Raw genomic sequence first — 15,136 nt, forward strand, 5'->3', positions numbered from 1 at the left:
ATGACTAAGGCTGCTGCCATTTCTTGATGGATACAGTACTTTCGTATCCATCTCTTGGCACAGGCCAGAGTAAAGTGTAGCTTCCACCGAACTCCCAGTCTCATTCATGGCTGTGACAATATGGAAGCTGCTGGGGTATGGGTGGTGCTGAGTAATGACATTGGGAGCACGACTAGTGCATCTGAATGTTATGAAAGGTGTTGCTCATAGGGTCAGTCGTGCTGCAATAGCACTTTCTGACCCAGTGAGGAAAGCAATGGCAAACTACCTCACTCCTCGTCTTGCCTAGTACGCCTCATTTTGGTGCTGCCATTGGTTTTTGCGGTTTCCTTATAACCGCATAACCTTTGGTGGTACTATTTGAGGATCCAACCAGCCTCTGGGCTGATGACCTAACAGACAGACAGACTAAGGCTGAGGACTACATTGACAATCACAAGGAGATTTTAACCGAAGTTTAAAGGACCCACAGGAACTCATCCTACGAGGGGAAAATTCAGACATGTTCGGTGTAATTTGTAAGTGGAAAGGGAGGCAATCAAGAGAAGCACCACCGCAATTTGGAAAACTCTGACTGCTAGAGAATGTACAGTACTGTACCAGTAAGAAGTTATCAATTTAATGTACTCTATTAATGCCTGGCATGTACACAAGAGCCTAGTGCACTTGTACACTTTCACAGTGCAGAAACTGTCCTTAGCAAAAAACTTTTCCAGTCACTTGTGATTCCATTAAGATACCGGTAGGTTTTACTATACAGGTATGAGATCTTACAGTAATCTTATAGTAATCTGATAAGAATAAAATAAAATATATAAAAGACTGTATATTATGTTAAAACGCCACAGACTCACGATAGTTCTATTAAACTAACTTCGTGATCCTGATATTTTGCAGTGACAGCTCGAGTGCCTATGAAAGCGAAGTGTGGCGTAGGCCATCAGAGCTGTCCTTGAAAGAGGACAATCAGCTTCATGCTCCACCTTGCTCTTCTGTACACAAATTTCAGCCGGCTCTGCTACACACATGCCTACATGCATCTGTATGAATCATAAAGTTAGTGTTTCTACTGAAGGTTTTTTATAATCAATAAAACATAGTAGTAATCATCATCATCATCATCATCATCTTATAATGAAAGCACTGAAAACATACTACAGAATTCTACAAGTAATTTGAATGTAATCAAGTGTGACAGCTCGTGGTGTTGCCACTTATTTAGGAACTGTAATTTAAGAATGTCATATTTGTTCTGTATTGACTTTAGAGTAAAGAAAATATCTAATTCGTCCACCTTGGTCCATGCAATAAATGTTGAGTAAAAACACATTAAAAGCACATGTTTAGGCCCTAATGAGCCTTCTTTAGCCTTGAAAAAAAAAATGAAGTTTATAGAATACTCTAAAAAAACACTAAAATCCATATGAAAGAATGGATGTTTTAACTTGTCAGAACATATAAAATATAACCAAAAAAATAATATAGAAGAATATATATGAACACTTATTCTTGAAGTCTTGATAAGTATCAGCATGTAAGATATCTTTACTACTGAAAGATTTTATAGTCAATAAAAAGTAATAATCATCATCTTACAATGAAAGCACTGAAGATATACTGCGAAATTCTACAGGTAATACCAATATAATGGTCCATTATTGGACATCGTAAATTTTCCAGCTAACTCATTCTTGGTTGCCTGCGTTTCGCCCTCGTGTGCTAAGTTAGGCTCATCAGTTGGGACTTAGCACACCACCCAAGACGCAAGGCTAGTGCATACCGTGGAGGCCACTGCATAGGCTACTTGAAGCCACCAGCAGTGCCAATGCACTATGAGAGCTATGTCTCATATCCAAAAATTGATGCCTGCCTGGCCATCAGATAATACAGCTAATAATACTTAGCACACGAGGGCGAAACGCAGGCAACCAAGAATGAGTTAGCTGGAAAATTTATAATGTCCAATAATGGACCACTATATTGGTATTATAAAGTTACTCATTCGGGACAAATATTTTAAATTCCCTTTGGGAATCAACATCTGTATTATTCTACAGGTAAGTCGAGTGTAATGAAGCGTGACAGCTCGTGGTGTTGCCACTTATTTAAGAATTGGTTATGTTAGTTTTTACATTCCGAGAAGTTAAAATGTTTCAAGATTCATTCTTTCATCTGGCCTTTTAGTGGTTTTTTTTTAGAGTACAGTGAAACCTCGTTAAGACGTTTCTGCAGGGACAAGGAAAAAAAGAGATAATACGTACTAAGCAATATACAAATAAAAAATATCCAACACGGATATGGAAACACTAGATACAATTTTTTCTGACATGAGGGCATTTTACGTTGTGTATCCGCGGGTTCAGTGAAAACTATAGGCCTATCTACCATTTCTAAAGATGAAAGTATTAAAAGGTGTGAAAAACACGAGGGAACAAATATGAAAAACTTTTCTGCTGGGGATTATAAAATAACAAGTACCAGTACTCTGAAAGGTGTGAAAAACACCAGACAACAAATATGAAAACACATGTATGGGGGCCAACAAAAATATTGAAGTATTATTGCAGATCACACTCTTCCTAAAACAAATGTTAGTAAAAACCTTTTATTTTGGAGCAGTGGGTTATTAAACATTATTTTCTCTTAGACAATTTGAGGTTACACTCTACTATGTGCAACTGCGAGGAATGACTTTGGCCACCATTTTGAATCGAACAAAACTTCGACCAACTTGAGTGATCGAGTCGAAACTCAAAGGTGTGAGTTTCAATATTAGCGACCTCTGCGTGCTTATGCCGGACCACTTTCTGGCAGATTTTAATTTTTTCTTCATTATTAAAGAATTTCCCATTATCTGTATCCATAACTAGGTTATTGCAAGACAAGTGCACCATGCTAGTCAATTTCACACTATGATGTTCCTAATCCAGATATAGGCTAGCATATCACGCAACAAATATTCGCTACACTTCACTGTACCACTCAACAAAAACTACATTTCTGCCTTCTGAATGGAATGCGAAATACAAGCACAAACAGGCAATCTCGCTGCTAACTGGCAACCAAACGATAAGTAATATTAAAAGTCTTTGAGCAAAACTGAACATTCCTGATTCTAACGGCTTGCTCCCCTAAAGTGCAACTTATTCTATGAAGTTCAGGAAGGCCTTTTCCTGTAATTATGCAACTGTGGCGACGGCTCTTACCCGAGTTGGAAATCGGGTTTATTTCAGAAAGGATAACAAATACAGTAACATGTTTAGGAAAAATGTGATCGTACTAAGCGGAAATAGCAAAAATTCTTGATGCGATAAGCGAGGTATTTTTCATATAGATTTAATACGATGAGAATCAGGACTTCGAATTTACGACATGCTAGGCGGGAAAAACGTGTTAATGAGGAACGCACTAGCGAGGTTTCACTGCATTCTATAAACTTTATATTTCTTTTTCAAGGCTGAAAAATACCCAATAGGGCCGCAGCATGTACCTTTAATGTGTTTTTACTCAACATTTATTGTATTGACCAAGGTGGGCTAATTACATATTTTTTTTTACTTATTTAGGAATAATAATAATAATAATAATAATAATAATAATAATAATAATAATAATAATAATAATGTTAATTGCTTTACATCTCACGAACTACTTTTACGGTTTTTGGAGACGCTGAGGAGCCAGAATTTTGTCCCGCAGGAATTCTTTTATGCGCCAGTAAATCTACCGACACAAGGCTGACATATTTGAGCACCTTCAAAAACTACCGGACTGAGCCAGGATCGAACCTGCCAAGTTGGGGTCAGAAGGTCAGTGCCTCAACCATCTAAGGCACTCGGCCTGGCTATTTAGGAAACAAGGAATATTCTTTCTAATAATAAGAACTACAAGTTTCCTTCAATACACAAATATTTGTAAAAACCCCTATACCAAAGCGACAAGTTAAAAAAATTTCTCAAGTTACGCATTCGATGGATGGAAGAGAGAGCAGATATCAAATTAACACTGCAGAAAATTTTAATCGTACCTTGTCTTATGAGGTATCCTGGTAGAAGCAAACCCATCTTGATGAACAGGTGGAGAGCGCTGAAGTTCTGGGAAATCCAGAACTAAATCAGGTGGTGATGTTGCAGGTTCAATTTCATTTTGATGGGTAGCATCTGACATTTCAACTTGGCGCTGACTTCCAGAAGGCTGGCTGGGAGAAGGACATTTGATAGCAGCACTCCTCTTAGGCGACAATCTTACAAATGAATCTACCTCACTATCAATGAGAGAAGGAGTCTCTTTCGCAGCAGAAATGGCCTTTAAACGAGCTTGCACTATTTTCTGATTTTTGCCACCACCAGCTACTTTCACCCATGATGAAACAGAATTAGGTGAAGTGACCGAATTGCTCGCATGAATTTCACTCAAGGTCAGAGTCACTTCCTGCAAAGGCTTGCCATCTTTGTTGCACTTTTCAGTTAAATCTTCAAAACTCAAGCAATGAAGATTCTTAGAAATTTCAGCATCATCAGAATTATATGATATATTTGAAGAGGTGGACTCATACCGCACTCGCTGGTTTTCCTTGTTTAACTCGGTTGAACTAATCTTTCGAGGTCTTGGTTTTCTCCGACCAGTTTTAGCACTTCTTTTTGAAGAATTTTCAGTCAGATCAGCATCTATGATAAACACACAAAATATATATGAATACAATACATGACAAGCACAACAGAAAATTGTCAGAAAACCACAATGGATGCAGAAAAAGGAGGCAGTTCTCCATTTCTGATCCTATTAGTATGTAAGGATGCAATGGAATGTGTATTTTGATTACCTTAGTGCCATGTCATATAAAGACAGATAACGTTAACTCATACCTTTATCATCTTCCCAGTAGACAGGGTATGCATCAGCAACTTCCTCAACTATGGACTGGCTTGGAGCATCAGTGTATGGAGTTATGACCCTCTTACAAAATCTAGGATTAAGTTCACGGTAATATTTACTCAGGTCCTCCAAAAGGTCTTCATTCAATATATCTAATGCCCTGTAACGATCACAAAAAGTAATTAGCTATACAGTTACTATATACCATATTTAAAATAATTGTTTGTTAAAATTGCCAGCCCCGTGGTGTACGGGTAGCACGCCTGCCTCTTACCCAGAGAACCCGGGTTCAATTCCCAGGCAGGTCAGGGATTTTAACCTGGATCTGAGGGCTGGTTTGAGTTCCACTCAGCCTAAGGGATTACAATTGAGGAGCTAACTGACTGTAATATAGCGGCTCTGATCTATAAAGCCAAGAATAACGGCCAAGAGGATTCGTCATACTGACCACACGATACCTCAATCTGTAAGCCTTTGGGCTGAACAGCAGTCACTTGGTAGGTCAAGGCCCTTCGGTTGCACCATGGGGCTGGATTTGGCTTATTAAAATTACTTGTTTAGAGTGTATGAGTCAGAAACCTTTTTGACATCACAGCCAAATCAGCAAAGGAAATTGAAGTCAGGGCAGCTCCTGCAGTGGTACGCCAACAATACACATAACAGAATGCTCTTCACTGACAAGAAAGTTTTCACCACCGAAAAGAGATTTAACCGCTAAAACGGCAGGTTATATGCGGCAAGTTCTCGATAAGATCATGAGAGTGTTTCTATTGGCCAGAAGGAGCCATCACACCTCCTGAGGCATGCTTTAATAGCAAGTGAACTACGAGGGCCCCATCACGCTTTATTTTTGTGAAAAAAAAGTTTTAAAATAAGTGCCAGAGTGTATGTGGAAATTGTTCTGGGCCTTCTTGCTGCGTGGCCTTCTGGTAGCCCTGGACTTCAAAAACTGTGGTCAGTGCTATATAGGGAATGTCTGCAAGAAATGACACCCTGCACTTAAAAGTGTGAAACATTCCTTGGTGGCTGCAGTGGTGGATTTCCCAATTGATACTGTCCGTTGTGCGACTGATGATTGGCCAAAGAAACTCCGGGCGAGTGCGTGCATGCTATGTGTCAAATCGGATTCAGTAAAATAGTGCCAAACAGCCGACGATATCTCGTTCAAACCTTTGTTATATTCATGTTCCATACATGTAAACAGTGTGAATCTATCCTCTGTCAACTTTGATTTTAAAGATCCCTGAATGATGGTGCAGTTGTAGGTGTACAACTCCTTGCTATTTGATCAGGTACTTTTGAGATCACCAAATTATTCTGGCAATCAAACGAGATCCATTTGGAGATGGCATAGTGATCTGGGGAGTCAACAATACAGAAGTACAAAACCAACTGAAATGAAAACCTACAACCTGTTTTCCAGTCATTGACCGGGTCAGGGATGGAATGAATGAAGCAGATATAGGCTATTAGTACGATGAGGTCGCCACTCCCAAAGTGATTTATTAATGATTGATAGATGCAATGAAATGAGAATGGAGAGTGTTGCTGGAATGAATGATGACAGGGAAAACCGGAGTACCCGGAGAAAAACCTGTCCCGCCTCCGCTCTGTCCAGCACAAATCTCACATGGAGTGACCGGGATTTGAACCACGATATCCAGCGGTGAGAGGCCGACGCGCTGCCGTCTGAGCCACGGAGGCTCTACTACAAAACCAACTAGAGGCTTTAAATGACAATGAGAAATAGGGTATGAAAATCAGTGTGGAGAAGAGCAAAACAGTGGTGGTGAAAAAGAGAAGGAAAAGGAATCATTAATATCACGGGACAAAACCTTGAGATTGTTGAATACTTCACATATGTGGGAAGTGAAATAATGCAAGATGTAAGGTTGGATAAGGAGATCACCAAAAGGGTACAAGCAGGAAATACATTCAACCAGAATGTAAAAAAAAAACCCAGGTGTTGAACAGAGAAGTTCCTATGAAATGTAAAGAGATAACGTACAATATGTACCATACCCCTATATTAACATATGCATCAGAACTTGGACTCCGACAGCAAGAAATGAGAGTAAAATTGATGTATTCACAAAGACGCACACAAAATGCTGTCAGTTGTGTACCCTAATTTTATTTACAAACTGGATACATTTATCACACACACACACACACACACACACACACACACACACACACACACACACACACACACACACACACACACACACACACACACACACACACACACACACACACACACACACACACACACACACACACACACACACACACACACACACACACACACACACACACACACACACACACACACACACACACACACACACACACACACACACACACACACACACACACACATCAATAAACCACCATTTCAAACAGCTGCCTATCACGAAGAATAAGAAGAAGACTGCACCAGATGCATGTCAACTACCAACTCAACAAAACCAATTCACATACTTGACTTCAACCACAGGGCTAATACGACTTGAACACAAATCATCAAAACAACTCCAACTAACCAATAACTCAACTCCACCATCAAGACCACCTCCTTATATATGTTGCCTGGCCAGGCTTCTAGAAAAATATGACACAACATATCTTCTCATAAATTCTAGAGTGCCCAATAACATAGTTACAATGTAAGGAAGTTTCTACACAGTTCTCGTCGTACAAAGCGTTGTTCTGGATATTACGGTGTGTTGCACAATATTGTAGTGGATTATACATCATATATACAGGTAACAATAAATTATATACTATTAACCCTCTACTGCATGAATTATTTTTCGTTTTAGTTTGATGAAGAAAATTTCAAGCTCTAATGTTCAACATACGTTCAGTGTTTTAGATGTACCAGCAATTCTTAACTGGGGCTAATAGTTTAACACTCGTATGTGATGTGGATTGCCATAATGTGAGATATATATACACATACATGCATACGATTTTTCACGATTTTACGCTAAGCTTTTAACATTACACAAAATCAGCTTCATGGTCCGTATCGCACTTCAATAGATTCACAATTAAGTATTTATTATTTTCCACCTAGTCGATACAATGATTGCTTAAGGCAATTTAATGGTTAAAAGTGGTACATGTTTCATATATTATCAACATCTTCAGCCACATAACACTGTTTAGATGAAAAATATATAAATTGATAAAGTAATGCTTAAGAGGTAGTGTCCTTAAAATTAACATAAGACTGACAACATTAAAACAAACAAAAAATAATTTATATATTTTCTCTTGAGTTTTTTATTTATTTTAATGTTGTCAATCTTATGTTAATTTTAAGGACACTTCCTCTTAAGCATTACTTTGTCAATTTACATATTTTTCATCTAAACAGTGTTATGTGGCTGAAGATGTTGATAATATATGAAACATGTACCACTTTTAACCATTAAATTGCCTTAAGCAATCATTGTATCGACTAGGTGGAAAATAATAAATACTTAATTGTGAAGCTTTTAACATTCAAAGACCGAACATTACTGTCTACTGGCCATGTGTACGTATTGCAAGGCGCAAGTACAACTTGCACGACCGTAGGTTGGTAATGTCTTTGAGGTTGAGCCAGAGGTAGTCCTGAAGCCTGTGGTAATGTGATGGGGAGGGCCCACGTAAAATAAACGGTGGTTGGTACGCGTGGATGTTGACGGGGTGGAAGGAGTACCTTTGGTTGTAGGGCTGTTTTGTCTTATGTTATGTAAAAAAAAACAAGGCATCATTGGTATATGTCTTTAATTGACTGTACAGTTGAAGGTGTGCCGTAAAACTACCTCTGTCTACAATATTTATCCATTTATACAGGTGAAAAGTTATTTGTTGCCAAACGTCAACAGTATGCAGTAGAGGGTTAATTACGTGTTCTTACATGAACTAAACTCATTAAAATATATACAGCACATGTTTCATGACATAACCTCACAAATAATACGATCATCCATACATGACTACATAAATAATAATAATAATAATAATAATAATAATAATAATAATAATAATAATAATAATAATAATAATAATAATAATAATGGTGGTGGTGATGATGATGATGATGATGATGATGGACAAGAGGAAATGAAAATGATGAAATTTGAGAACACAGATTTTACTTCATCAATCCAATTTCACAACAGCTACAACTGAGAGCATGCATCCATCCCCCTCATACTCTTTCACTGAATATTGCAGTGATCAAGGATAGCTGGAGTGTGCTAGCGCATAAGGACTATAATATATATTTATTATTATTATTATTATTATTATTATTATTATAATTATTATTATTATTATTATTCGAGCTCGATATTGGCATTATTTACCCAAGAGTTCTGACAACAGGTTAGAATTAACATGGAATGATGTAGAATATGCCTTGAAATACATCAAAACTTGAAAATCAGCATGGGCTGATGAAATTAATGGAGAAATGATCAAGGCAATGGGCATTTCTGGAAAACATTGGATCTACAGACTCTTTCGTAAGATCTGCAAAGAAGGGGACATACCAATCGATTGGAAAACAGGCATCATAATTCCAGTCTTCAAGAAAGGAGACAGAAAGAAATGTTCCAACTACAGAGGCATCACTTTAACATCTAAAGTTGGTAAACTTTATGAAAGAATTATAGAGCGTAAAATCAGACCCCTTATTGAAGAGAACCTCTTCGAAGAACAGTATGGATTCAGGAAGGGGAGATCAACAACTGATTTAATCTTTACAGTCCGTCAGTTAATGGAAAAATACTCTGAACACAACCGAGATTTGTGGTTAGCCTTTCTGGATATCAAGAAAGCATTTGATGCAGTGAATAGATAGGTGTGGGAAGCACTGAAGAAAATCGGAATACAGGATGACATGATACACCGGATCAAGAATTTGTAAGAAGATACCCGAAGTAAAGTCAAAACACCTGTAGGAATGACTGAAACTTTTGATATAAAATCTGGGTTAAGGCAAGGTGGTGTTCTGTCTCCTCTTCTTTTCATCACTGTGATAAACGAGATTCAGAGAAAAGTTCACCAAACCATTGGAGGTAAGAAAATGAAAGTTATATTGTTCGCGGATGATATATGCTTGTGGAAGGACTCTAAAGAAGATCTTCAAGGACAAACTCCTGGGCAGAATCTGCTAAAGAATATGGACTCGTCTTCAGCCAAGAGAAAAGTGAGGTTATGATCATGAAGAGATACGGGCAACCAATGGGACACATTGAAATGGAGGGGAAACAGCTACAGATGAACCATCAATTCAAATATCTTGGAAGTGTTATCTCTGATACTGGTTCTTTAGATAAGGAAATTTCCCACAGAATTCAGGTAGGTAGCAACTTTTACAAAATATGGAACAAGAAAATACCAACAAAATGTAAGAGAGTCATATATGACCGGGCGAGTTGGCCGTGCGCGTAGAGGCGCGCGGCTGTGAGCTTGCATCCGGGAGATAGTAGGTTCGAATCCCACTATCGGCAGCCCTGAAAATGGTTTTCCGTGGTTTCCCATTTTCACACCAGGCAAATGCTGGGGCTGTACCTTAATTAAGGCCACGGCCGCTTCCTTCCAACTCCTAGGCCTTTCCAATCCCATCGTCGCCATAAGACCTATCTGTGTCGGTGCGACGTAAAGCCCCTAGCAAAAAAAAAAAAAAAAAAGTCATATATGAAACTTATTATGTACCAATATCCCGACCTATGGTTGCGAAACATGGACCATGAGAAACAAAGATGTTAGTAGAATCCAGGCAGCAGAAATGAAATTTGTCCGTAGTATGATCGGCAAAACACGGAGGGATAGAGTCCGTAATGAGGAAATCCGCAAGCAGGCTCAAGTTGTAAGACTGCAGGACAAAATAACAGTGCAGCGACTGAGATGGTATGGACATATGCGACGCATGGGTGATAACAGATTACCAAAAAAAATGTACGATCTAAAACTTGAAGACAAAAGACCAAGACTCAGGTACAAGGACATGGTGAAGACTGACATTCAACAGAGAGGACATACTTTGGAAAGCATTGAAGAAGGAGAGAAGTTCAGGGACCGCAACTGGTGGAGAAGCCTCATTTGCCAACCCATCGCTTAAGATGGAACGATATATATGTAAGTATGTATGTATGTATGTATGTATGTAGTTAAAGAATATTGTTTTCAAGTTATATTACTCTACTACACTTGTGTCAAAATTCAGGCAAGTAAGATGAAGTTTCTGAGGAGTATGGCAGGGAAGACAAGGAGAGACAGAGTAAGAAATGTTGAGACCAGAAAAGAGATAGGGTTAGAAAAACAGAGAGAGGATGGAGAAGAATAAATTGAGATGGTTTGGACATGTTATGAGGATGGAGTACGGAAGGATACCAAAACAAGCGTTGGAGGCAAATGCCTATTGCTCACAGTAAAATGTTTCGTAAAATTTGTTGTACAATTAATTTTATAAAAATTTGGTGAAAACAAGTTGTGTTGCTCACAGTAAAATTATTTTATAAAATCCGTGGAAAGATCGGGATGACCATCTATGACTCACTTCTGAACTAAGATGTATATGTGCTGCCATCTATCGATAAATTTATAAACCAAGAATCAGCTGTTCAACTTACAGTGTGTTTGAGAGTATGGCTCCAACAAACAAAGCAAAACTGGCTGCTGTAGCTGCAATTATATGTTGTACGGTGGTAAAAAGGAAGAAAAGAAATGCCAGGAAATACTGGACTCAGAATTGGATCAAAAGAAGAGAAGAAGGTAGAGGATTGCTGTCCTTGGTCGAAAATTAGTTGAGGTTAGAAGACCAACATTCATATAGGAATTCGGCGATTGTGTTTTCTGCCTCTCTTCTGCATTTCTATTGTGGTAAAGTGGTGTTTTAACCTCGTACAAATATGGATATTTCTGGTATTCGTCCAGTAAAATGCTAACAGCTTCCTTGGTCCACCCGGGTCCTGCCATTTTACAAAGAAGTGTTTGTTTACTATCGAGCTTCACAATCTTCTCATGACGTAGCGCCAGCATCATCGTGATGTCAGCTTCGCTGATTGGTTCGTTTTGTAAAATTAATTTTACGGAATAGAACATGTCCTATTTTATGAAAAGTTTTATAAAAGGTTTTGCAAAACTTGAATTTGACCGTGAGCAACAGAAACTTTATAAAATTAAATTATTGTACAATAAAATACTCTTCTGAAATCATGAATGTGCGAGTTCGCGAGGGTTACGTAGAGTCCGACCACCATCTTTCACAAATCAAAGTCCGCTTCAGACCTAACCGGAAGAGTTATCAGAAACCTAAGTATCCAGAATACTTAAAAGATCACACACAGGAATTCATGGAATCAATGCAGACTAACACAGAAACATGGGACACCCTTCTTGCAACCATTCAAGACTCAGCGAAGAAACTTGGCCAACCTCCACGAAAACGTAAACACAGGTGGTGGACTGCCGATTGCGATAGAGCTCTGGAATCCCGCATGCAAGCCTGGAAGAATTGGCATAGTCACCAAACACCAGAAAACTGGAGTAACTTCATAGAAATACAGAAGCGAACAGCCAAAACTATTAGACGAGTTAAACGTACCTACCACCTCAATAGATTGTCGTAAATCGATTACGATTTCAAAAGGAACAACACTCGAAATTTCTATAGAACTTTTAGAGAAGAAATGACTAACTACAAACCCCCTAGTATTTGTTTTCGTCGCATCGATGGAACACTTGAGCCGAATACAAAAGCTAACTGTGACATCTTAAAGCAGTACTTTGAGGCGTTACATAACTGTGAACCTCCTGCCGAAAAACTACAATTCAGCATATCCACCCCAAACCATGACTCACTTCCACCAACACATGACGAGATACAGAATATTGCATTAAATCTGAAAAACAACAAAGCACCAGGGGAAGATGGTGTAACTGCCGAGATGCTCAGGATCGGAGGTGAGGTCATTATTGACCGATTACAAGCCATCATTGCAGATATATGGGAGAGCGAAATCATACCTGCAGAATGGACAGCTGCTTTGATTCATCCTCTCCAAAAAAAGGGTGACAAGACAGATCCGAACAATTACCGAGGTATCTCTCTCCTCTCAATTGCTTACAAAATATTCTCTCATGCTCTCCGTACCAGATTAGAACAACAGATAGAATGGAAGATTGGAGAATACCAGGCGGGCTTCAGACCTCACCGATCGTGTGCAGAACAGATCTGGAACCTCAAGATGATTCTCCAACATCGCCAATCAATTCGAACAGTGGTTACTTTTGTTGACTTTAAAAAAGCTTACGACTCGATTGACCGTGCCACCCTATTAGATGTACTTCATGAATATGGTGTTGACAACAAAACAACGAAGTTAATCCAACAGACTTTAACTAACACAACTTCTAAAGTGAAATTCATGGGCGAAATCTCCGAATCATTTGAGATAAGAACAGGCGTGAGGCAGGGTGATGGATTATCTCCACTGCTGTTCAATCTTGTACTAGATAAGATCGTTAGAACATGGGAGAAAGAAGTACACGGGATAAATATGGGAACGAGAGATAAGCGAATCAATATTAAGTGTCTTGCCTTTGCTGACGACCTAGCAATAATCACCCGCACTCCCGAGGAAGCCAGAACCGCTCTTGAGAATCTGCATGAGATTGCTATTAAGATTGGCCTCCAAATATCATATGAGAAAACACAATACATGGACTCCAAGAACACCAGTGTGGAATTAGTTGGGACCAAATATGGCAATATCACACGAGTTAAACATTTCAAGTACTTAGGTGAAATTATTGGAAGCACTGGTAACGACAGGATAACCAACAAATCCCGTGCCGAAAAATTACGTAAAGCCTACACAGTCACCTGGAATATCTACAATAAGAAATCCCTTTCCATCCAAGCCAAGCTGCTTCACTACCATACAGTAGTTCTTCCTGAAGCACTCTACGCGATTGAAACATCAACACTGACCATCAATATCAATGGCATCGAGAAAATGGAACGGCAAATACTTAGGAAAATATTTGGACCAAAGTTCCAAGATGGAATATGGATGCGAAAAAGCTCGGAAGAACTCTACTCGCTGACCGAAAGATTAACTTCACTGTTAATAAACTTAACCATGATAGGTTAATATTGTGTTTGGTCCGTATTGACTGGTCTGAATGTATAATATAACTATTTATAATAGTTTATTTAAATCCGCCTTGATCAATACACTCATTAAATGAAAGAAACATTATTTATTAAACCATACATGTTTTGGGAAATCTCAACCATTCTCTTCATCAGTGGTTAGATCAAAGAATAACATAATATGACACAATCTTTTGTTTTACAATTTGAAGGAGTATTGTGTCCCAATACATCATATCAAAGAGTAAAGAGAACTTATGAAATATTATAAAAATGATCAATACATACAATTTTGGTTGAACTGAATGAGAAACACTATACAAATTTAGGATCTTCAAGTTTTCTTTTCTTCTTCTTTTTGTTCCTTAAATGATTATAACCCACTGTTTAGGCTAGCATATATATATAATTTGACAGAAAATTTTACCAAGAGCAACAGGCATAAAATAAAAGGAAAGAGGCCAAGGAGGAGGCCCAGAGCAAGATGGATGGACACTGTCAAGGACAGTATAAGAAAAAGAGGACTGGACTGGATTACAATTACTGAAGAGGAGTGGTGGAAGGAGAGGCAACTGGTGGAAGGAGAGGCAACGGTGTAGAAGTGCCATCAACACCCCGACCTGGCAGGAGCTGGACAAGGGGAAATGATGATGAAATTTGAGAACACAGATTTTACTTCATCAGTCCAATTTCACAACGGCTACAACTGAGAGCATACATCCATCCCTCTCACACTCTTTCACTGAATATTGCAGTAGTGAAGGATAGCTGGAGTGTGCTAGCGCATGAGGGGTACAGTCTTGTCCAACAAACCAAGATTAATTCAATATGACAATACAGAGGTGGTCTTCAAATAATGATTCTGTATGTATATGACAAATGAACCAAAAAAACTTAGAAAAGGACTATTAATTTGAGACATCCAATCTGTAAGAGAGATAAGTACAATGAAGGTATAAAACAGTCCGGCTCCATGGCCAAATGGTTAGTGTGCTGGCCTTTGGACACATGGGTCCCCGGTTCGATTCCAGCAAGGTCGGGAATTTTAACTACCATTGGTTAATTTCAATGGCATGGGGGCTGGGTGTATGTGTCGTC

The 15,136-nt window shown here is 38.7% G+C and overlaps 1 protein-coding gene across 1 annotated transcript in view; it reads right to left on the reverse strand.

The window, feature by feature from the left end:
• Positions 1-15,136, reverse strand: part of LOC136858795 (inhibitor of Bruton tyrosine kinase) — a 191,820-nt gene that overhangs the window by 31,268 nt on the left and 145,416 nt on the right. The window contains exons 14-15 of the mRNA XM_067138609.2: positions 4,866-5,035; positions 4,028-4,667 (exon numbers count right to left, since the gene is read on the reverse strand). Coding sequence (XP_066994710.2) covers positions 4,028-4,667; positions 4,866-5,035 — 810 coding nt within the window. The remainder of the gene's footprint in view (positions 1-4,027; positions 4,668-4,865; positions 5,036-15,136) is intronic.

This window comes from Anabrus simplex, chromosome 1 (assembly GCF_040414725.1).
Source record: "Anabrus simplex isolate iqAnaSimp1 chromosome 1, ASM4041472v1, whole genome shotgun sequence".
NCBI lineage: Eukaryota > Metazoa > Arthropoda > Insecta > Orthoptera > Tettigoniidae > Anabrus > Anabrus simplex.